The sequence below is a fragment of the Chiloscyllium plagiosum genome, chromosome 16 (genome assembly GCF_004010195.1).
Source record: "Chiloscyllium plagiosum isolate BGI_BamShark_2017 chromosome 16, ASM401019v2, whole genome shotgun sequence".
Lineage (NCBI taxonomy): Eukaryota > Metazoa > Chordata > Chondrichthyes > Orectolobiformes > Hemiscylliidae > Chiloscyllium > Chiloscyllium plagiosum.
This window is the reverse complement of record NC_057725.1, coordinates 6,858,409-6,883,609: the sequence shown is the minus strand read 5'-3', so window position 1 is coordinate 6,883,609 and position 25,201 is coordinate 6,858,409. Positions and strand designations below refer to the sequence as shown.

The following is a 25,201-nucleotide window of genomic DNA, read 5'->3' as shown; positions in this document are numbered from 1 at the left end:
TCTTTGGAAGACCGAGGAAGATTCTATTCCCCCACCCCAGTTGCTTCACTATCTCCTGGCCCAGCCCTGCTTCCTCATCTCTCACTGAGCCCTTCAAAATCTCCAGCTTCGCTTCAAGCCTGAACTTCATTGCTGCATAGAGCTGTTGAGATGTACAGAACGGGAACAGACCCTTCGGTCCAACTCATTCATGCTGACCTTGTTGGGGGAGCATCTGTAGTCCCAGCAATGGGAGCAGTTGGACCCTGGGCTGGAGGCTGTAAGAGGTGGACTGTAGGGCGGGACTTTCTCCAGAATTGGGATGGAATCTGCGCTACTTCAGCGAGGCAGCTGGGTTTCAGGTGGACAGCCTGATGACGACCCACTTTTGGTGAATCGAATACAGTGTCAAAACCCCATTCATTTGTCTGCCTGCAAGAGTGTGAGAGTGCAATCGAAACCTTGGCATCAATGATTTGAGAGGAGATTGCAGCAAAGACAATGTCTTGTCCACTGAGTGACTTCACAGTTTGATAATTTCTCCATGATCGGACAGAGAAGGGAAGACAAGAAAGTAAAGCCAGCATTCCGGATTCCATGACCCTCTGCATGATCCGGTCCCCAAAGATCCCTCTAGATCAAGAATCGGCAGAACCTCCTGACCTGGAATGGACCTCCTTCTAGAACGGAGGGAGATTTGCTGCTGACACTTAGAGGGGGACTACCTGCTCCAAACGGGAAGAAGCTTAATCAATATCCGCTGGAAATCGGAGTTTTCAGCTCGAGGCTGAAGAGTAACTTTAAAAAGTGATTTTAATTGCATCGACCTACAGCATTTCTGTAAAACAATGACAAAATGGATAAAGAAAGCACAAGTTGGGAGTGTGGTGCTGGAAAAGCACAGCCGGTCAGGCAGCATCCGAGGAGCAGGAGAGTCAACGTTTTGAGTATATGGTCTTCACCAGGAATGCTCGAAACGTCGATTCTCCTGATCCTCGGATGCTGCCTGACCGGTTGTGCTTTACCAGCGCCACACTCACGACTCTGATCTCCAGCATCTCCCGGAAGAAAACACAAAGCAGGGGAAGATCGATTTGAAGAATGAATGACCAACTTCCAAGCATTCGTCGAAGAAAAGCGACGCATTATTTGATGTTCCAGGAAATCACTGAGTGCTGGATGTGACGACAGGATGGATCATCTTCAAACTCAAAAGAAATACCCCAATCACTGCCCTCTGAACTTGTTGCAAAAGGTCTGTTGACAAGTGAGGCACTTCGCGACAGAGGCTTGTTAAAAAGCTGAAATTAAACCCAAAAGTAAATATCCATATGATGCTTCCCTCACAGTAAAGTAATCATAGTTCTACCAGATTGTAGGATCGCTCTCTTATTAGAGAGAGATGATGAGTGGAAGTTTAATCTGAGGGTCACCATGCATCATGTGAGGGGAGAGGCTGTAAAGGAGAACGTTTTGTGGTAACCTCAGGCAATGCCGGAATTGAACCCATACTATTGGCATTACTCTGCATTGAATTGCAGACTAACCATTCAGTCAACTGAACTAATTGACTTCTGAGAGACACTGTCAAAATGAGTTCCCTGTTGATCCAGTAGCCTCAATATTTTGATCCATATCAGTGAGTGCTTTTTTCTTCTCCTTCTGTTATAAAGACTACTGGGCTAATGGTAAGATTCTTGTTACTGTAGATGAGCAGAGAGATCTCGGTGTCCAGGTACATAGGTCCCTGAAAGCTGCCACTCAGGTTGACAGGGTTGTGAAGAGGGCATATGATGTGTTAGCTTTTATTGGTTAGAGGGATTGAACTTTGGAGCCACGAGGTCATGCTGCAGCTGTACAAAACTCTGGTGTGGCCGCACTGGAAGTACTGCATGCCGATCTGGTCACCGCATTATTGGAAGTATGTGGAAGCTTTGGAAAGGGTTCAAAGGAGATTTACCAGGGTGCTGCCTGGTATGGAGGAAAGGCTGAGTGATTTGATGCTGTTTTTGTTAGAGAGAAGAAGGTTGAGAGATAATTGAGACATAAGATAATGAGAGGGTTAGATAGGGTGAACAGGAAGAGCTTTTTTCCTCAGATGGTGATGGTTAGCATGAGGGAAGATAGCTTTAAATTGAGGGGTGATAGATATAGGACAGATGTCAGAGGTAGTTTCTTTACTCAGAGAGTAGTAAGGGCGTGGAATGCACTGCCTGTAACAGCAGTAGACTCTCCAACTTTAAGGGCATTTAAATGGTCATTGGATAGACATATGGATGAAAACGGAATAGAGGAAGATAGATAGGCTTCAGATTGGTTCCACTGGTCGACGCAACATCAAAGTCGAAGGGTACGACTGTACTGTAATGTTCTATGTTGTATGTTCTATGTTCTCCGATGTATTCTGCTGTAGTCTGTCAGCTTGATGTGCAACCACTTGAAATTGAATATTTGAAGATAATAATTGGAAATGGGAAGACTGCACAGTATAACAGAATAGTGTCAAGATCATCAAGATAATTCATTACTTTAAGGTCTGAAGCCAATAATTAGTAAAGGTAAGCTATATCATTATAAAGGAATAACAATGTGTCAATGAACTGAGGCTTATGGGATTTTTTGGAGAAGTGTCAATTTCATTGAATTTAATGGAGGGTTTCTGTGAAACTTAGTCTGTTTTCCAGCAATACCATCCCAAACTTGCCTCATCACCTACCCAGCCTCCCCCCCCATGATGCCCCTCAGGTCCTATTCTACCACTTGTCGTACTAAGATGGCCTTGCCAATAGTGGATATCCCAGAATGGACAGGAATCTACTGGCACCTGTACCATTGTCCAAAAAAGTGCTGTCAGTCTGGAGTCGCTCTGCATGGTTCTGAATACGGCAGATATTGGGAAATTGATGCCCTGCTTTGTTCTGAGGTCCTTGTAAATGGCACGATGCAGGGCACAAGATGGGTGAGACCACACCATCGGATTCTGCCAGACTGGTCTAAGGTTGCCATCCAGGACGTCTGGAGGAATACCCCAAAATGCAGGAGGAAAGTTAAAGATATTCTTGGCTCCACCTTTCCATCTTCTTTCTGCCACTCCACACTCACACTCTGTCTCTGCCACTGGACCCATCTCCCACCAAGTCTCATACTCGACCACTCTCACTATTACCTGCAAAAATCTTCCTTGAGGAACATCATCAGCCCCAACGTCACACTGTCCTAACCCTTGAACACTGTGCAGATTATGACCAAAAACTGGCAAATACCATGATGAATAATCGTTCATTACACAGGAATGATCATCATGATATTCATTGAAATCGCTTCTGGAAGTAGACTAATGCTTGAGCCCAGAGATGCTGGGATTGTCACTAAAGTTAATCAAATTAATTTATTCATTCACAGGATGGGGGTGAGGATTTATGCCCGATGAAGGGGCTTATGCCCGAAATGTCAACTCTCCTGCTCCTCAGATGCTGCCTGACTGGCTGTGCTTTTCCAGCACCACACTCTCAACTCTTGCAGTTTGGAGACCTTCTGTCTCGGACACAGGCTATCCGCCTGCCCAGGAGCCAATCAGAGAGTTGTTGACACAACTCCACAACTGCTCATATCTAAAGGTACGCCGCCTCTACTTCTTCAGGAGGCTAAGGAAATTTAGCATGGCCATGAAGACGCTTAACAATTTTGTTATAGATGCATTACAGGAAGCATTCTATCCAGATGCACCATACTTGGAATGGCAATGGCACTGCCCAGGACTGCAAAAAAATACAGAGAGTTGTGAACACAGCCCTGTCCATCACACAAGCCAATTTTCCATCCATTGACTCCATCTACACGAGTTGCTGTCTCGGAAAGGTTGCCCACATAACCACAGATCCCTCCCACCCCGGTTTACACTCTCTTCCAACCTCTCCTGTCATTCAGAAGATACAGAAAGATTCAAGAAGACTCTCTTCCCAATTGTTATCAGACTTCTGAATGCAATTAAATTTAAAAGCTGTTCTCACTCTCTCTGTGCACCTTCTCTGCAGCTGTAACATTCCTGATGAAGGGCTTTTGCCCGAAACGTTGATTTTCCTGCTCCTCGGATGCTGCCTGACCTGCTGTGCTTTTCCAGCACCAGTCTGATCTAAACAGCTGTAACATTGTATTCCTCACTCTGTTCCATTACCCTAATGCACTCCGTGTGGTATGATCTGTCTGTACAGCATGCAAAGCAAAACTTTTCACTGCACTTAGGTACGTCATTATAATAAATTGAATCAAATTAAATCAATCAAATAATTGAAAAACCAATTCACAATCTATCTCTAGGGGAAGCTTGTTTTGAAACACACCCTTACGTTGCCTGTGTGTCTCCAACATCTTCACCCACTGCTTGACCAAAGCAACAGTGTAAACACAACTCACAAGGAGTTCCAGTAACTTTCTTTTTAAATGCAGCAGCTCCTTCCACGCTTCTGGGTTTAAAAGAGACCATTCCCAAAATCCAAAATAAAGGAAAATGAAAAGATGTGGTCTTTACATGATGCATTTGTGTTTAATATTGAATACATAAAATCTCATCTCTGGGTTGGAAAGTTGTGAGTTCAAATCCCAGTCGAAAGCAAAAAGTTCAAGATGTCTCTCCAGAGTAACCATTGTTTCATTAAAATGTTAAATTGAAAGCAATAGACTGGCACTCGGTAGCAGTCCGGGTACAATGTCTCCTTCTGCACTGTGACAATTCTGCGATTCAGTGATTATGCTGTCATTTATAATTTCCTTGTTGGTACCACTGGCAAGCGTGCCAATTGCCCCCCATACCTAAATGAATTGAACTAACTGACTACTGGGAAGATGGCTCACTGAACCAGAAATGTTAACTCTGTTTCTCTCTCCACAGATGCTACCAGACCTATTGAGTTTTTCCCAGTAATTTCTGTTTTCCTTTCTGATATCCAGCATCCACAGTTGTTTTCTTTTGATGTTCTAGCCTCTCTAGTTGGATGTTAAATTAAGTTTGGGTCTGGAGTCACATGTAGGTCAAACCATGTAAAGGTGGTAGATTTTCTTCCCTAATGGAAATGGCTGTATTTTATGACAAGGTTAACAGAATCATTGCTAGTCCCGGTTTTATTGAATTCAGACGTCACTATCTGTCATGAGCATAGAACAGTACAGCACAGGAACAGGCCCTTCCGATCATGATGTTGTGCTGAGCATGACGCCAAATTAAACTAATCCCAACCCTTGGTCCATCTCCCTCTATTCCTTGCATATTCCTGTGCTTATCTACAAGTCCCTTAAATACCCCTATCGTATCTTCCCCCACCACCACCTCTGGCAGTTCTTCCACACTCCTACCACTTTCTGTGTAACTTGCCCCTCACATCTCCTTTGAACTTTCCCCCTCTCCGCTTAAATGCATGGCACCCCCCAGCTCGAGTTAGGCATGTCAACTCTGGGAAAAAGATTCTGACCATCAACCCTATCTATGCATCTCATAATTTTACAGACTTCTGTCCAGTCTCCCCTCAGTCTCTGCCGCTCCAGAGAAAACAATCCAAGTTTTTCTAGCCTCTCCTTATAGCTCATACCCTCTAATCCAGGTAGCATCCTGATAAACCTCTTCAGCACCCCCTCCAAAGCGTCGACATCCTTCCTGTAATGTGGTGACCAGAATTGAATGCAACACTGTAAATGTGGCTTGACCAAAGCCTTATAAAGCTGCACGATGGGATCATTAGCCTGCAGTTCTACATTACCCATCTAAAGGCTTCACCAGTCACCACCTGATACTTTCAGATGAATTTAAAATATCCCATGGCACAAGAAGAGTAGATAACTGTTCCCCTGTGTTCTGGCCAATAGCTATCCCTTAATCAACATCACTAAAATAGATAAATAGGTCACTCTGTTTGTGGGATCTTGCTGTGCATTGGCTGGCTGCCATGCTCCCCACATCTCAGCAACAGCTACCATTCCCTCCTTCTTAATGAGTTATACAACACTTTAGGAATCCCTGAGATTGTGAAAGGCATTAAATTTTCTTGATCTCCAATCCAAAAAGCAATGGCCAAAGAAAACATATTTCTGCTTTGATTTAATCAGCCGTGCTCATTTCCAGCAGCACACAGCAGGGATCAGTGAAACTCATTAAAAACGGCTCGATTTCACCCGAGCTTTTCAGGTGAGTGTCAAAAAGTAAGTCGCAAATTCTAAGAAGTTAATGCTTTATCTGGAAGTAGCGCCACATGCGATTTAACGATGGATTAAAGAGGTAAAGGCAGAATCGTATTCACTGTCTTATACCTTAAAGGCACAGTTAATTTCTCATTGTTATCTGGTGCTTGAAGCACAGAAGCATTCAACCCTTCTCATGTAGATTGAATCATTTAAATTAGACAAAGGACAGTAATAAAGAAACAACGGACATTTATTTGGCATTCACTTTTCTCATCTACTTCTTTCTATTTGCAAATACCTCACTAGTATCCAAACTCAACAAAGTTGAATCGACTTTTAAAAATATCCGGCCTTAATTATGGCAGCCATTTTCTCGATGGTAGCCATCCTATTTCCCTTGAGTTTTTATGAGCATGCATACAGTCGTATTAATTAGGAGTAGGCCATTCGGCCGGTCAAGCCTCTTCTGCCATTCTATCACAGCTGAACTGATGACTCTATATTCTCATCTGTGCCTGCTGACCATTCACTCCTCTTTGCTTGTGAAGAATATGTCTATCTTTGCCTTAAAAATATTCAAGAACCCTGCTTCCAACACCTTTCTGGGAACTGATTTTCAAAGACCCTCGAGACTGTCCTCAACGGGCAATGAACAATTGGTTAACAGTGGCAGCTTACAGCAACTGCTGAGGGAAAATAAACTGGCTTTCGTTGGATGTTAGGCATTTTTTTCCTCCCTGAGGGCTTTAAGCTTTCCAACTCGATTGTGCACATCTGCAAGATGGTCAGCCCCTGGGAGCCAATCACAATCTGTTGCCAGGTAGAAGACCTTCATCATTGATAACTGGTCACACCTCCATGGACCAATCGGTTATTTGTTTCTGCTCCCACTGCTTGCACAAACAGCAATATAAACAATACTTGCAGTAAGTGCTGGTAGCTTGCTTTTTAAGAGTGCCTTAATACTTTCCACAGTCTTTGATTTTAAAAACTGCCCTTTTCCCATTTAAGTCTACCATCAAAACTGTGGAAAAACAAGTAAATGTGGTTGTTACAAGGAAGGTGACAATAGTTCGCACACAGACAATGCTGGAGAAACTCAGCAGGTTATATTCCAGAATTGACTCATTGATTGATTGATTGTCAAGTGTACTGAGGTGCAGTGAAAAGCTTTATTTATGAGCTGTCCAGGCAGATCGTAATAAGCAAAGATGGACAGATCAAAAAAGACTTAGACAGAGGCATACTGATTACATTGCACAGGGTGTGCACTAGGTGAGATCAGCATTAACAAGATCAACATTATTTGAGGCTAGAGAGTGTATTCTTCAGTCTAAAACATCAGGAAGAAGCTGTTCCTGAACCTGCTGGTGCATGTGTTTTGATGAAGGGTCGCTGGACACAAAGCATTAACTCTGTTTCCTTCTCCACAGTTGCTACCAGCCAGACCCACTGAGTTTTTCGAGCATTTTTTTGGTTTCAGTTTCCCAGCATCCACAGTATTTTGCTTTTATTATATGGCTATGCGCGTTGGAGCTCACACACCTCTGTACAAATTCCTCAGGGGAGTGCTTTGGGTCCAATGATCTCCAGATGCTTCATCAATAACCTTCCCTTTGTCATAAGGTCAGACATGAGGATGTTTGCTCATGATTACGAAAAGTCCGTCATATTCAATGAGTCCTCAGATACGGAAACAATTCTTGACCAAAGACAAAAAGACCTGGACAACTTGGGCTTAGAAGTGGACAGTAAGATCCACACCACACAAGTGCCAGGCAATGTCAGTTTGAACAAAAGAGAATCTAACCATCAGCCTTTGAGATTCAATGGCTTATAATCACCGAATTCCCCACGACCAACTTCCTGGGCATTACCATTGACCAGAAACTCAACTCGACTAGCCATATAAACACAGTGGTTACAAGTGCAGGTCAGAAGCTAGGAATCCTCCAGTGAGTAACTCATCTTGTGACTCTCCAAAACCTGCAAAGCATAAGTCGTAAAATACTCCCTACATGTCTCAATGATTGCAACTCTAACAACACTGAAGAAGCTTGACACCATCCAGGACAAAGCAGCCCCCTTGACTGCACCACATCCACAAACATCCACGCCCTCCACCACCGACACTCACCAGTGTGTACTATCTTCAAGATGGACTACAGCAACTCACTAAGGTTCCTTACATAGCACCTTCCAAACCGGCTGCCACCACCTTCCAGAAGGACAAAGACAGGAAGTACGTGAAAATACCACTCGCCCGCAAGCTCCCCTCCAAATTACCCACAATCCAGACTTAGAAATGGATCCTTCCTAAACAGCACTGTGGGTCAGCCTACAGCACATGGACTGCAGTGGTTCAAGAAGGCAGCTCACCACCACTTTCTCAAGTCTAGATTAGTGTGGTGCTGGAAAAGCACAGCCGGTCAGGCAGAATCCGAGGAGCAGGAAAATCGACATTTCGGGCAAAAGTCCCTCATCAGGAATGATGAAAAAATTCCTGATGAAGGGCTTTTGCCTGAAATGTCAATTTTCCTGTTTCTCGGATGCTGCCTGACTGGCTGTGCTTTTCCAGCACCACTCTAATCTAGATTCTGACTTCCAGCATCTGCAGTACCCACTTTTGCCAACCACCTTCTCAAGGGGCAACCAGAGATTTGCAATAAACGCTGGGCCCGGCCAGTGACATACACGTCATGAATGATTTTAAAAAACAACTAACTTCACCATCTTGTCAAGAGATACCAGATACTCCTCCACCTCCTTATTTGTAAACTTATCACCTCTGCTAGCTTGTTTTGAGAAGATTTGCAGCTTAGGTTGGGGTTCTGGATGTAGGCTTGCTCGCTGAGCTGGAAGGTCCAACCAGAATTCTATCAACAAACACATTGACTTGGATCCCATTTACCACCCCCTGAGAAAAAGAACAGAAATGACATCACCACATGAAATGACATCACCACAGGGAATGACATCACTAACCCAAGGAAACCCAAACATATAAATAGAAAGTGGGCTACACCACCAGTGATTCATCTGGAGGCTCACTGAAGATGTTATCCCATGTGGTGATGAAATGTCTGAAAATGAACCTTATCTTGCGTGTTTATGTGTTTGTCTCAAGTTTAACAGATAATAAAACTCCATCTTGTTTCAGAAACAAAAACATAAATTGCTTGAAAAGCTCAGCAGGTCTTGCAGCATCTGTGGAGAGAAATCCAAGTTAACGTTTCAGGTCCAGTGACCTTTCCTCAGAACTGGAATGGAAATGTTAACTCTGATTTCTCTCCATAGGTGCTGTCAGACCTGCTGAGCTTTTCCTGCAATTTCTAATTTTGTTTCTGATTTACGGCATTTGCAGTTCTTTTGATTTTCCACTTTCGTTCAGTCGAGAATGCCTAGAAATTGGCTCTACTCCAATTTTGATCTTATTAATTAAATTTCATTGCAATGCAGTTAAAAGAGTAATAAAAGTATTTGTAGTGACCGAACAAAGAGAGGAAAGGGGAGCCTAAGATTTCTCCTTACTGTTACAATGTACTGATTGAAGGAGTTTGATAACATTTCAATGTATTCAATGAAATTTATTCTTTTGTTCATCAGGATCTGCCATTTAATAAATCCCCTTCAGGTCATGGCACATCAAGGAGTTTGACCATCTTGACCTGCGTAACAATGTTGAACTACAGAGCTGCAAAACACAAGCTGCAAGGTATCTTCAGCATTTAGACTTTATCCAACTCATTCCATTGAAGTCATGGTTTTTGTGTGATTGTTCAGTAAGCTCACTTTATGATACATGGCCAGCTGAAAATTACTTTTTCTTTAAAAAGTTCCAAGTTTATTTTTTTTGTTTCGGTTGTCAGATTGCATCAATGCAGGTGAGAGATTGCATTGCAGTGACAGCTCTATTACACTGCAATTCAGTTCCAGAAACTGGAGCCAGATGCACTGCTATCTAGATGTCACTCACTGGCAGGTAGATGCTCAAATCACTCAGGCTCAAAGCTGTCGCACTGATAGCAAAATTTTAAAACCACATATTTATGCAAAAAGAAAATGTAGTTTCCTCAGCAATTCACAGCCTAATCATGGTAGTTCCTGACCCTTATTTATAAGGTTTCAAACCCAGTCCAAGCTAAGTCAGTTTTCTTTTTTAATTCTCTTGTGGGACATGAGTATCACTGACTGGGCCCAGCACTTATTGCCTGTCCCTAGTTGCCCCTTGAGAAAGTGGGGGGGTGAGCTGCCTTCTTGAACGACTGCAGCCCATGGGGCTGTAGGTTGACCCACAATGCCCTTATGGAGGGAATGCTAGGAATTTGACCCAGGGATTATTGCTTGGCCCTTTGTTGTCTGTAATATATACAAAATGTTCTGGAAGGAAATGTAGGCGGGCTGATTAGTAAGTTTGCGGATGACACCAAAATTGGTGGATACTGAGGAGGATTGTCAAAGGGTACAGCGGGATATAGGTAGATTGCAGATTGGTGCAGGGAAATGGCAGATGGAGTTTAATCCAGACAAATGTAAGGTTACATGTTCTGCAAGATCAAATTCAGGTGCAAATTGTACAATAAATGGCAGGTGCTAAGGAGCATTGGCATACAGAGAGGTCTAGCCATTCAGGTCCACAGATCCTTGAAATTGGCATCACAGGTGGATAAGATGGTCAAGAAGGCATACAGTACGTTTGACTTCCTCAGCTGGGGCATCGAATATAAAAGTCGGCAAGCTATGTTGCAGCTGTGTACAATGTTAACTAAGTCACATTTGGCATATTGCATGCAGTTCTGATCACCACACTACCATGAATCCTTTTGAGAGGGTGCAGAGAAGGTCAACCAGGGTTGACCTTGGGGAGAGGTTGGATAAACTTGGATTGCTTTTATTGGAAAGACGGAGGCTAAGGGGTGACCTGATAGAGGTCTACAGAATTATGAGAGGCATTGATAGGGTGGATATTAAGAGGCTTTTTCCCAGGGTGGAAAGGTCAACCACAAGAGGGCACAGGTTCACGGTGAGAGGGGGAAAGTTTAGGGGAGAAGTGCAGGGAAAATGTTTCACCCAGAGGATGGTGGGTGTCTAGAACGCACTGCCAGTGAAGATGGTGGAAACAGGCACATTGGCAACATTTAATGCATATTTTGATAGACACATGAACGGGAGGCAAACAAAGAGATAAAAACCACACATGGGCAATAAGGAGTGGATCTAAATAAGGATTAGGAATCAGCGCAGGTTAGTTGGGCTGAAGGGGCTGTTCCTGTTCTGTTGTAAATAGGAACACCAGCAGGTCACTCAGCCCCTCCAGTCTGCTCCACCATTCCGTGGGATCCTGGTTGATCCAACACTCAATGGTCATATGGTATGCTGCTTATTATGGTAAATAGATATATTAAGGCACTCCTCACATTTATGAACAGGACCACATTATTTACTTCTGGTCCAGTTTTATAGGAGAAAGTGAGCTCTGCAGATGCAGGAGATCAGCGTTGAGAGTATGGTGCTGGAAAAGCACAGCAGGTCAGGCAGCATCCGAGGAGCAGCAGAATCGACATTTCGAGCATAAGCCCTTCATGATTCCTGATGAAGGTTTTATGCCCAAAACGTCGATTCTCCTGCTCCTCGGATGCTGCCCGATCTGCTGTGTTTTTCCAGCAACACACTCTTGGTCCTGTTTTGTAGCCTGACTAGGACCAGGGTGACAGCACGTGACCAGCAGCTGGGAGAAGTCGGAGCAGTGGCCTGTTGGACTGGGAATGTGTCCATAGGTTCCTGCATAACTGAAAGATATCAATTTGTTTGGTAAATCTATGTGACATCATCAAATAAATTAAACTTTCACTACTGACCAATCCAGCAGGAGAGTGGTAGTTCTGTATTAAGGAACACGCTCAAGAATCCTATACTCCCCATCCCCTGCAACCACTCTGTCAATGTCAAGCATTCCGAGATGTGTTAGATCACAGCTCAGTCTAAGACCCTGCTCTGTCCCAACAATTTGTTTTAACTCCAAATTCAGCGTGACTTGTCTTACACCCGTGTAAATATTTGACTTGTCTTACACCGGTGTAAATATTTCCACTTACAACACAGAGCATAACCTCTCCAAGTGAAACTGTCACTTTATTAGCAATTTACACTGAATTATGAGTTGTTCAGTGCTCTGTGTCATCATTGAGGAGGCCTAGGCTGTCTAAGCCCATTTGATGATGATCCCCCTACATCCCATAAAGAATGAATGGAAACTAGATCAGTTTTAACAATGCTTCATTCAAATCATCACTTGAGTTCTGAATGATGAGTTCCTGTGGCTGCAATTATGAGGAATAGCTCTTCAGGATTGGAATGAGTCAACTGTCTGTAAATAAAAGCCAGAACAAACTTTTCAATTCTATTGTTCAAAATCCCTGTCAGAGCACAAAGCCTATGAACTAAGGCATGTTTTTATAAACATCAATTTTTAAAGGCAATTCTTATCAGCTAAATACTAATGAATCTGTGTTTCTTTATCATATGATGTGGGCAACACTGGCTGGGCCAGCATTAGTTGTCCATCCCTCCTATCCTTTGAAATGAGTGGCCTCCTAGGGAGTTCCTGGATTTAATTCCTTCACTGTGGATTCAGAGCATGTAGGCCTCGCCAGGCAAGGACAGCAGATTTCTTTCTCTTTGGACATTACTGAACCTGATGGTTTTTTTAATGACGGTAAATTCCAGATTTCAATTAATGTGATCCTATACTCCACCACAATTTCAATACATTTTGCCAAAGCATTAGCTTTACTTATTAGCTCAGTGACATTGCCATGATGGCATTCCCACTGCATTGAGACGTATGCCACATTGGACCAGACACACACACTAGCCTGAGTTACAGAACTCGAACAAACCAAACAATAGGGAGAAGTAGCAGAATGCTAGGCTAGCAAACCAGCTCATAGTTTAGGTTCAAATCCCATTGTGCTACACGTGAAATTTGGAGTCATTTAATAGAACATAGAACAGTACAGCACAGTACAGGCCCTTCGGCCCTCGATGACCCTTCGGCCCTTAGCTCAGTGACATTGCCATGATGGCATTCCCACTGCATTGAGACGTATGCCACATTGGACCAGACACACACACTAGCCTGAGTTAGAGAACTCGAACAAACCAAACAATAGGGAGAAGTAGCAGAATGCTAGGCTAGCAAACCAGCTCATAGTTTAGGTTCAAATCCCATTGTGCTACACGTGAAATTTGGAGTCATTTAATAGAACATAGAACAGTACAGCACAGTACAGGCCCTTCGGCCCTCGATGTTGTGCTGACCTTTTATCCTACTCTAAAATCAAACTAACCGACATACCCTTCATTTTACTATTATCCATGTGCCTATCCAAGAGTCACTTAAATGTCCCTAATGTATCCGACTCTACTATCATCACTGGCAGTGCATTCCATCCACCCACCAATCTCTGCATAAAGAACTGACCTCTGACATCACCCCTAAACCTTCCTCCAGGCACCTTAAACTTATGGCCCCTCATGACAGCCATCCCGCCGTGGGAAAAAGTCTCTGGCTATCCACTCGATCTATGCCTTTCATCATCTTGTACACTTCTGCCAAGTTGCCTCTCACCCTTCTTCACTCCAATGAGAAAAGCCCTAGCTCCCTCAATCTTTAATAAATGGAGAAAGATTTAAAAGGGACCTAAGAGACAACCTTTTCACCCAGAGGGTGGTGCGTGTATGGAATGAGCTGCCAGAGGAAGTGGTGGAGGCTGGTAACATTACAACATTTAAAAGGCATCTGGATGGGTATATGAATAGGAAGGGTTTAGAGGGATATGGGCTGGGTGCTGGCAAATGGGACTAGATTAATATAGGATATCTGGTCGGCAAGGATGAGTTGGACCGAAGGGTCTGTTTCTGTGCCGCACAGGTCTATGACTCCAAATCTCAAACTTTTTATACAGAAAAGAGCTAGTTTACAGGAAAACATTATCAACTGCTGTAAAAATCCATTAACATCAGTAATGTAATTTAGGGAAGGGAAATCTGCCTTCTCCACTTGATCTGACCTATATGTAACTCCAGACGTACAAATACCCTCTGAACAGCCAAGCAAAGACTCTCAGTTCAAGGATAACAACTGCTGGGCATTAAATGCTGGCCTTGCCATCATGATAATATCCAGTGAAGGAAGAAAGGTCCTCCTCTGTGTGATAAATGGATGAGAATTGGATTTATTTTCCCATAACTTTCGGTCCACATAACTTCCTGACAAAACTAAAGCTGAGTCCATCGTATCAGATGCTGGTGGAATCTGACAGCTTGGGAATCCCTTGATAATCAAATGGGCAGCAGGATGAACTCGATTTGCATTAGATACCACTAAACTCCCCATAGACTCCAGTACTTTCTTTCACTAAGGAGGAAAAATAAAATCTTGAAGGTTTTACTCCCTTGATTCCAACAGCAATTTGGAGAAAAAGGGCAACTTTTCCTTGAGAGTTGTAAGTTTGGTACATCTATTGACATAAATAGAACAAATATCAACAGGAACGATAACAATTTTTGTTTAATTGCTTACCGATGCAGTTGTCTCCGGTGAATGAGTAGTTGCCGTTGTCATGGTAACCAGCCCTGCACTCACAGTGATACCATCCCGGTACATTTACACATCGGGCATGTTTATGGCACTGTATGATGCCTTCGACGCATTCATCAATATCTGTCTCGCACAAATACAGAGCACGTATGAGAAGCCACTCTTTAATTCCACATCACACATAACTGATACAAGTTATGATATCTATGTCTTTCTCAGCATGAAATATAGTAACTAGTATACTTAATATAGAATCAGAATTGCATAGCCTCATAAATGTCTTGACTGTGTTTGTTTGGGTCCAAGGGCATTTGCTGGGACTCAAAAGACAAAATAGGTCCATTAAGTTCTGATTGATGTTACAATCATGCTCCTCCTTACAAAGATGATTTATCAAGAAGTGTTTTAACATTTTAATGGTCCATAAGCAGGCTCCCGGTGACTCCAGAACTCTCACCTATCATTTTTCATTTCAAACCTATGCATGACCAACTGAGTTGTAACCGTAAAGCTCTTAATTTCTTATCATTCGATCTGCGCTCCTCATGTTTTGCTTTAAAAATGCATCACCTTACAAATTATCTCAAGAGAAAAAATTGTTGAATTTTATGTAAAGCTGTGTCTTGGAAATTTCCAATCAGTCAAATTCAATATTTAAATTGCCATTTTGTTTAATGTTGCTTGCACAGAAACTGGATGACTTGGTGATTGCCCAGATAAACATAAAAAAAAAATCCTACTGTAAAATTGAAATGATTCTTATTTTAACACTAAAACTTGTTGGTTTTTTATTCAAGAAAGCCGACTGTGGTGTTTAACCTGACCTCAGATGAGGTAGGAGGTTGAGAAAGAGATCCCTTGACAACTTGAGCTGATGTGCCAGCTGCTGTGCCAATACATCTTCATTGGAAACTAGCAGTCCAGCCAACTGAGCTAACCAGGCCCCATGCTGAGTGATGCAAATGTTACAGACTTGTCTTTGTGACTGAGACACTAGGATCCACCATCAACGTGGATGGGGATGTATTGAGGAGTCCCCTCTTCCAGCGAATTGTTTAATTGTCCATTGCCACTTCATGACTGGATGTGGCAGGACTGCAGAACTGAGATCTGATCTGTTGGATATGAGATCACTTTCCTCTGCCTATCACTTGCTGCTTATGCTTGTAGGTATGCAAGTAGTCCAGTTTGGTGACTCCACCACATTGACACCTTAACTTCTGCTATGCCTGTCGCTGTTTCTGGTGTGCTCTTTTGCACTGTCTGTTGAACCAGGGTTGATCCCCTGGCTTGATGGTAATGGTTAAGTGGGGGAGATGTCAGGCCATGAGATGACAGATTGTGTTGGATTCTGATTCTCCTGCTGTTGATGGCCCACAGTACCTCATGGATGCCCAGTCCTGAGTTGCTAGATCTGTTTGAAATGAGGAATTAAGACGGCTAAAAGGGGTCACAAAATATCTTTAGCAAACAGGGTTAAGGAAAATCCCAAAGCTTTTTATTCATATATAAGGAGCAAAAGTGTAACTAGAGAAAGGGTTGGCCCACTCAAGGACAAAGAAGGAAAGTTATATGTGGAGTCAGAGAAAATGGGTGAATTTCTTCATGAGTACTTTGCATCAGTATTCACCGAGGAGAGGGACACGTTGAGGTTAGTGATAGATCTTCGATTCCTCTAGGTCAAGTCGGCATAAGGAGGGAGGAAGTGTTGGGTATTCTAAAAGGCATTAAGGTGGACAAGTCCTCAGGTCAGATGAGATCTATCCCAGGTTACTGAGGGAAGTGAGAGAGGAAATAGCTGGGGCTTTAACAGAAATCATTGCAGCATCCTTGAACAGTGGTGAGGTCCCAGAGGACTGGAGAATTGCTAATGTTATCCTCTTGTTTAAGAAGTGTAGCAGGGATAATCCAGTTAATTACAGACTGGTGAGCTTGACGTCAGTGGTAGGGAAGTTGCTGGAGAAGATACTGAGGGATAGGATCTATTTATATTTGGAAGAAAATGGACTTTTCAGTAGTAGGCAATATGGTTTTGTGCAGGGAAGGTCATGTCTTACCAACTTAGTAGACTTCTTTGAGGAAGTGACAAAGTTGATTGATCAAGGAAGGGCTGCAGATGTCATATACATGGACTTCAGTAAGGTGTTTGATAAGGTTCCCCATGGTAGGCTGATGGAGAAAGTGAAGTTGCATGGAGTCCAGGGTGTACTAGCTAGATGGATAGAGAGCTGGCTGGGTGACAGGAGACAGAGAGTGGTGGAAGGGAGTTTCTCAAAATGTGACCAGTGCTGTTCCACAGGGATCAGTGGTGGGACCACAATTGTTTGTGATATACATAAATGATCTAGAGGAAGGTATAGGTGGTCTGATTAGCAAGTTTGCAGATGACTCTAAGACTGGTCGAGTAGCAGATAGTGAAGGGGACTGTCAGAGAATGCAGGAGAATAAAGATAGATTGGAGAGCTCGGTGAAGAAATGGTAAATGGTGTTCAAACCGAATAAATGCGAAGTGGCGCATTTTGGAAGATTCAATTCAAGAGTGAACTATACGGTAAATGGAAAAGCCCTGGGGAAAAACTGACATACAGAGAGATCTGGGTGCTCAGGTCCATTGTTTCCTGAAGGTGGCAACGCAGGTCAACAGAGTGTTCAAGAAGGCATACAGCATGCTTTCCCTTATCGGGCAGGTTATTGAGTATAGGAGTTGGCAGGTCATGTTACAGTTGTATAAGACTTTGGTTCAGCCATATTTGGAACACTGTGTACAGTTCTGGTCGCCACATTACCAAAAGGATGTGGATGTTTTGGAGAGGGTGCAGAGGAAGATCACCAGGATGTTGCCTGGTATGGAAGGTACCAGCTATGAGGAGAGTTAATAGATTAGGATTATTTTCATTAGAAAGACAGAGGTTGAGGGGGGACCTGATTGAGGTCTATGAAATCATGAGAGGTATAGACAGGGTGGATAGCAAGAAGATTTTTCCCAGAGTGGGGGACGCAATTACTAAGGGTCACGAGTTCAAGGTGAGAGTGGAAAAGTTTATGGGAGATGTGCGTAGGAAGTTCTTTATGCAGAGTGTGGTGGGTGCCTGGAATGAGTTGCCAGTAAGCGGCGGGCATCATAGCAGAATTTAAGACGTATCTAGGCCTGATGAAGGGCTTTTGCCTGAAACGTCGATTTTCCCTTTGCCTGACCTGCTGTGCTTTTCCAGCACCACACCCACGACTCTGATCTCCACTCTTTACTTTCTACTAGACAGATATATGAATGTGCAGGAAGCAGATGGATACAGATCTTTAGAAAATCGGCGATAGATTTAGATTGAGGATCTGGATCAGCGCAGACTTTGAGGACCGAAGGTCTGTTCCTGTGCTTTGTTCTTTGTTCTTTAACATTTATCCTCTTTAGCACAGTGGAGGGTATTGTTAATATAAAGGGAGATCTTTGTCTCTGTAAGAATAAGCAGTGGTCACTCCTGCTGTTACTGTCTTGGAGTTTAGAAGGATGAAAGGGAGTCTCATTACAAACGTCCAGAAAACTGAGAGGTCTGGAGAGAGTGCATGTGGAGTCGATATTTCCACTAGTTAGAGAGACTAGAACCAGAGCACGCAACCTCAGAGCAAAAGGGCACTCTTTAGAACAGAGATGAGGAGGAAATTCTTCAGCCGAAGATGGTGAATCAGTAGAACTCATTGCCACAGAGGGGGAGTGGAGGGGTGGGACACATCATTTAGTGTATTTAAGACAGAGATAGACAGGATTTTGAGTAGAAAGCAGATCAAAGGTTGTGGGGAAGAGGCAAGAGAATGGGATTGAGAAACAGATCAGCCATGATCGAATGGCAGAGCAGACTCAATGGGCCGAATGGCCCAATTTTGCTTGCATATGATGTGGTCTTGTGGATAGAAGTTAGACTACTATGTTCAATGTATCTTAGCATTGGACATGATAAGTCCAATGCTTGTTGTCTGTCCTACAAGACCACTTGGAAAGGATCTAAAAGTCAACCAGTGTTCTGTGGGTCTGGAGTCATGTATAGGCCAGACCAATTAATGACAGCAGATTTCCTTAAAGAGCATTAGTGAATCAGCTCGGTGTTTTTTTTTTACAACAATTAATGATCATTTCATCACTCCTGGTATTCAATTCCAGATTTTATATTCTCACAAAATTTAACAGTGCAGGTAGAGGCCATTTGGTCCGTCGTACATGTACCCACGCTCTTTAGTGCCATTCTCCTGCTTTCTCTCCGTAATCCTGCACATTCTTCCATTTCAAGTCACAAGCCTCCCTTGAATCTGCCTCCATCACACTCTCAGGCCGAACATTTTAGGCCTTAACTACTCTCCTCATGAAGGTTCTGTCTTTGTGGTGCCCAGGGGAGAGGTTCCCCTCATTCTCTCACAGAGGGTTTCATCTCCTCTCTCTGGGACTTCACCCATATCCTCTCAACCATCACTCCCCTTTCTCTCTAACCCATGCCAATCACTGGATCCTCTCAAACCTCCCCTCCTGCCTCCCTGAAACCTCCCATGATGATCCCTGACTGTCGTGGAATATTCCATTAGTACCAACTACTCATCTCTTTCCATGTGAAATTCTGCTCCCACCCATTGACTAGTTCCCAATTCCTGGCTGTTTTGGTTGGCAGAAAATGCCCCAGAGTTAAAATAGTGCAGGACTCTTGCCTGCCAGGATCTGAGGTCTTGGTGCTTGCTTCAGATGTCTTAATTTCAATGTCCACAGTAGGCAACTCTCCAGGGGAGACAATGACCTAATAGTACTATCACTGGACTGTTCATCCAGAGACCCTAGCAATGTTCCAGGAACTTGGATTTGAATCCCACCACGGCAGATGGTGGTATTTGAATTCAATAAAAATCTAGCATTATGAGTCTAATGAAGATCATGAATCTGTCAACTAAACTGATCTGGTTCTTTCAGGAAAGAAAATGCTACCCTTACCTAACCTGGTCTATATCTGACTCTAGGCATTCAGCAATGTGGTTAATTCTTAACTGTCCTCGAGGCAATTAGGATTGGGCAATAACAACAGCCTCTCAGCGAATTTTCAAAAAGTGTACAAAAGGACGACTAACTTTATTCTGACCTATATCAGAGCATTGCACATTGTCGTCTAAATTTAATGAAAGATGGTGTGGAAACTGCGTACCAAGAACATAAAATATCTCACTTCCTTAGAATGCTCCTTAATAGAAAATTATTCCACTATTTTTGAGTGAAGGGCACTTCTTTCATTTTGTTAATTTAGAGTTAATGAGCCAAATTTTGTCATCAAAATAGCTATAAAACTACTGCTGCTCCCCATTATTTAAGAGCAAATTATACAGAGGCCACAGGCAAGGAACAGACGTGGTTGAATGTCAATATCCAAAGGTTTTTCTCCAAGTTACTGGATCTATGAAAATTGTACAACATTATCGGCTTCAGCATTGACATAGGGTAGAGTATCACAAAGTTGCACAGTTGAGCAGAGCTATATTTGCCTCTGTAGCATGAAGCCATATTAAATAATCCTTTCTGCCTGCCCTTGGTCCATATCCCTCCATTCCTTCCATATTCAGGGGCTTATCTATAATTCCCTTAAACACCTCTATTGTATCCGTGTTTACCACCACTCCTGGTAATGCATTCCAGACTCCTGCCACTCTCTGTGTAAAAAACTTGCCCCACACATCTCCTTTGAACTTTCCCCCTCTCACCTTAAATGCCCCCCTGCCCCAGTTTTAGACATTTCAACTCTGGGATAAAGATTCTGACCATCAACCCTATCTGTGCATCTCATAATTTTATCGTCTTCCATCCAGTCTCCCCTCAGCCTCCATCCCTCTTCCAATTTATTATGTACAGGCAGCCCACAGCTTATGAATCAGCTCCGTTCCTGAGTAAGTTCATAAGTTAATTTGTAGGCAAGTCGGAGCACAATATAGTGCAGATGAAAATAGCCACTCCTAATTACGAGAAAATGTTCACTCGTTGGATCATTGAAATTAATATTAATACGAGATCGCGCTCGTAAGAACAACCATTCATAGGTTAGATGTTTATAAATCAGGGACTGTCTGTAATTTATCAATTACAAATTAGGTGGTTAGAATTAAGGTAGAATAGAGTCACAATTATGCACATGCATGCGCTCACAGAAATAGCTCAAAATTATTATTAACGACTATAGAGGGATATGATATAACACAATATCAGTCAGAACAAGACCGGTTCTTGATATTCTTCATGAAATTATAAGGAATAGCTAAATCATGGCAGAATGTCACTTTTCTTGCAGGATTCATGTCACTGCAGCAGGTCAAAATGTACTTCTCCGGTTTTCCAACCTGCTAAGGAAAGAAGTACATCTTGATTTTTATTTGGGAAGTGAAGTGGAGTGGAATAAGTGGTGCAGGATTGGATAAACAACTGGGGAAGAGCGTTCACACCATCATGAGGTTCAATGTCAGAACACAAAATGAGAATGACTTTGCAAATGCGACAAGAAACTCCATTGAGATGAGAATAGATCTGGCCCAGTTAAAGAAATAGGTCCATGGATCAGCAGTATGAAATTATCATATATAAAGTGGAAAGGGTACAAAATATATTCTCACAAAAGTATAAGGAAGAATTCATAAATAAATACAGAATTCAAAACTAATCTAAAATAATAACCAGAGGTACACTGTTGAATTACAAATAGATCATATTAGATTATATTTACAAAATACCATGCAAGGACTGTAACAAACACTAAATTGGACAAACAGCCACCAGGATACATGAACACCAACTAGCCACAAAAAGACATGACCCTCTCTCACTAGTATCCTCACATACGGATCAGGAAGGTCACCACTTTGACTGGGACAACACATCCATCCTAGAACAAGCCAAACAAAGACACGCACAAGAATTCCTAGAAGCATGGCATTCCAACTGCTACTCTATCAACAAACACATCGAGTTAGACCCCATCTACCACTCCCTGAGAAAAGGAACAGGAAGTGATTTCACCACAGGAAATAACGTCACCACAGGAAATGACATCGCCAACCCAGAGAAACCCAAACATATAAATAGAAAGCAGGAATTATCAGCAGTGCTTCACATGAGGTCCACTGAAGATATTGAGGAGAAAGTGAGGTCTGCAGATGCTGGAGATCAGAGATGGAAATGTGTTGCTGGAAAAGCGCAGCAGGTCAGGCAGCATCTAGGGAACAGGAGAATCGACGTTTCGGGCATTAGCTTCCTGAAGAAGGGCTAATGCCCGAAACGTCGATTCTCCTGTTCCCTAGATGCTGCCTGACCTGCTGCGCTTTTCCAGCAACACATTTCCACCACTGAAGATATTACCCTGTAAGGTAACAAAATGTCTGGAAATGAATCTTTCAGCTCAGCGAGCAAACCTACATCCAAAACCTCAACCTACAAAGCTACAAATCTTCTCAAAACTCGCTAAGATCATATTAATAAAAACTCTGAAGAATGAAGGAAATGTTATGGGAAAGTGGAACAGAATGTTGAATGGGCTATAAATTAATCTGAACAACACATCTAATATAAAAGATAGCCTGGTTTTCCATTAGGATATATAAAGTTAAAGAATAATGAAAGAGAGGGATGTAGCAAGGAGTCCAGTTGTGAAAGATAAAACAACAGCAGAAATAGATCAAGTAAATATCTGACATTAATTTTATATGTAATAACGGAACTGAGAATGTGAAAGCACAAGAGACTGGATATAGAGACAGAAACTGATGAAAAAATAATCAGCAGAACTCAAAGCGAATAAAAATAAGTCCAAACATTTCATCAAAAGCAAAAAGAATTCAATGAGGAGATGGCAGAGCCTGTACTGTAATCAATTCTTCAAAACCATAATAGGGAAGGGCAAATCAGGAAAGTGTAGACTGTAGATGAGTTAGTCTAATGAAAGTTGTGGCTGTGATCTCTGGATCCTGTGATTTGAGAAAAGAAAACTGGCGAACATTTAAAAGTTGTCAAGATACTGAAAGACAGCCAGCATGACTTCATTGACAGCATCTCATGCTCAACAAATAAAATAGACTTTTGTCTCAGGGAGTGAAATAGTTCTTTCATCATACAGAACTTGAGTATTACTGATTAAGACACATTTTGTCAAAGCTTTGTATCTTCAGGACTTTTTGCAAAAAATACAAAGTCATGAGGAAAACCAACATTCATACAGTATGAGAAAAATACTGATTACAGTTGGATTCTGGTTATAATCAGAGTTTACGTGTCAACCAATCAGCATTTTCCTCTCATGCAATCAAATGTTGGTTTTCCTCTTTAATTTGTATTCTTGTGAAATATCCTGATGAGTCTGAGACAAATAGCTCAGACAAGGTGTGTCTTTGTAATGGATTTTTTTCTTTGAAGAAATGATAGATTGGATAGATGAAAGAAATTTGGATTTTGAGTAGAAGTGTAACAGCATAGGTCAGACCATGGTTGACAGTTGAAAAATAATGACTTAAAGGAAATGGGTTATTGCTCAAACTGGGGAAGGTTCAGAGAAAGCGTACGTCAAAAGGCAGTTTCAGGATTAGTTTTGTTCTCCAGTTATATTTGTGACTGGAACAATTGTGGATTTGCAGCATCATGGGCTCAGCTGCCATACCAGCTGAAATATCCATGAAGCACTCTCCTTCTTAACCTCCTCCCTTGCCTGAGGAGTGGTGACCCTCATGTTAAACCACCACCAGTTATCTTGATTTGGAGATGCCGGTGTTGGACTGGGGTGTAGAAAGTTAAAAATCACACAACACCAGGTTATAGTCCAACAGGTTTAATTGGAAGCACTAGCTTTCGGAGCGCCGCTCCTTCATCAGGTGATAGTGGACGACACCACTAACCTCCACTATCCTCTGATGAAGGAGAGTAGCTCCGAAAGCTAGTGTGCTTCCAATTAAACCTATTGGACTATAATCTGGTGTTGTGTGATTTTTAACCAGTTATCTTATTCTAATGAGAGAACAGCCTGCTGCAATTTCGATAAGACTGTAGCAATTTTGCCTTTAGCTTTTACTTCTATGATGAGGACTTGGGCAAGTCATACGTTTTTCTGATGCTGTCAGGACAGTGCATTTGTCAAAAATTGAGCTCAACTGTAAAGAGATATGGAAAGATGTAGACAGGCCAGTGAGATGGGAATACAGAGTTTAATGCGCTGAAGGGTGTGTAATTCACTTTGGGAGGAACTACAGAAAAACAGGAGTATATCCTCAATGGAAAACATTGAATGTAGGTACTCAAGAATAAAATTCCCAGAAGATGTGACTGCAAGGAAATAATTGCACAAAACAAAACCAATGGAACTTTTTTTCCGTAAATATGGACATTCAAGAATAAACTAGTCACATTAAATCTGTACAAAACATTAATTCAACAACAGTTAAATCAATGAAAAAAGATTTGCAATCTCTGAGGACATTCAGGCAGATTAAATACATTGAGTCAGTTTATGAGGATGATTTCAGAGATTGGAAAAGGATCATTATCGGGGCGGGGAACTGAAAAGCCAGGACAATTTTCATGATCTTGGGGAAAAAAAAGAGTTTGAGGCGATTAAAGAGGTTTAGAATCATGAAGGGCTTTGATAATGAATAGGAAAAGATTATTGCCTCAGGTTTAGGAATTTAATATCAAAGAATCCTCATTTTAAATTGTCATTGAGGAAGTGAGAAGTAATTTCTTTGCCTAGTGAGTTGCTGGAGCATGGAATACATAGCAATTGGGAATGGTTGGCTCAGAGCAACTGTTTCTTGAAAGGGAGAACTAATTGTGTAGTTGTAACAGGGGACAATACTGGGCTATGGGCAGAGAGAGACAAGCAAGATGATTAGAACTGAATTGCTCTCATAAAGAGCTGACGGCAAACTTCTATGGTGCTAAATCTTTTTGACTCATCCTGGGCATTATGCTGGACTCATATGCACATCTTTATGGTCTTGCTTCGAAATGTGCAAACGTGTGTGATGGTGGAACCAGCAGATAATTAATCATCTGTGAATTGTATTAACAGTGGAAAAAGCTTGGTACAAAGTCACATAAAATTTGAAGCTTTGAAAGGTTTTGAAGATTGCCTTGCCATTTGAGAGCGACAGATTGCATGACCCTAGAAGTAAAACTTACTCAATACTTTAGAGAAGTTAACCTAACGTGACCATCGAGAAGCCTCCTTCCCAACCAGTTCAGTAGTTTTATTACATAATTCTGCCAGCAGTTGGCACAAGGCATCCTGTCTCAGAGGTAGGGACAGTACCACTATACCCATATATTATTCTATTTTTTAATTATTCATTCACAGGATGACAGCATCACTGGCTAGGTCAGCATTTATTGTCCATCCCGAATTACCCAGAGGGCAGTTAAGAGTCAAACACATTGCTGTGGGTCTGGAGTCACATGTA

The 25,201-nt window shown here is 42.3% G+C and overlaps 1 protein-coding gene across 5 annotated transcripts in view; it reads right to left on the bottom strand.

The window, feature by feature from the left end:
- The window catches only part of LOC122557625 (protein kinase C-binding protein NELL1-like), a 954,605-nt gene that overhangs the window by 58,109 nt on the left and 871,295 nt on the right, over positions 1-25,201 (bottom strand). For all 5 annotated transcript variants that reach the window (XM_043705393.1, XM_043705388.1, XM_043705391.1 and 2 more), the window contains one exon: positions 14,735-14,875. In XM_043705393.1, coding sequence (XP_043561328.1) covers positions 14,735-14,875 — 141 coding nt within the window. The remainder of the gene's footprint in view (positions 1-14,734; positions 14,876-25,201) is intronic.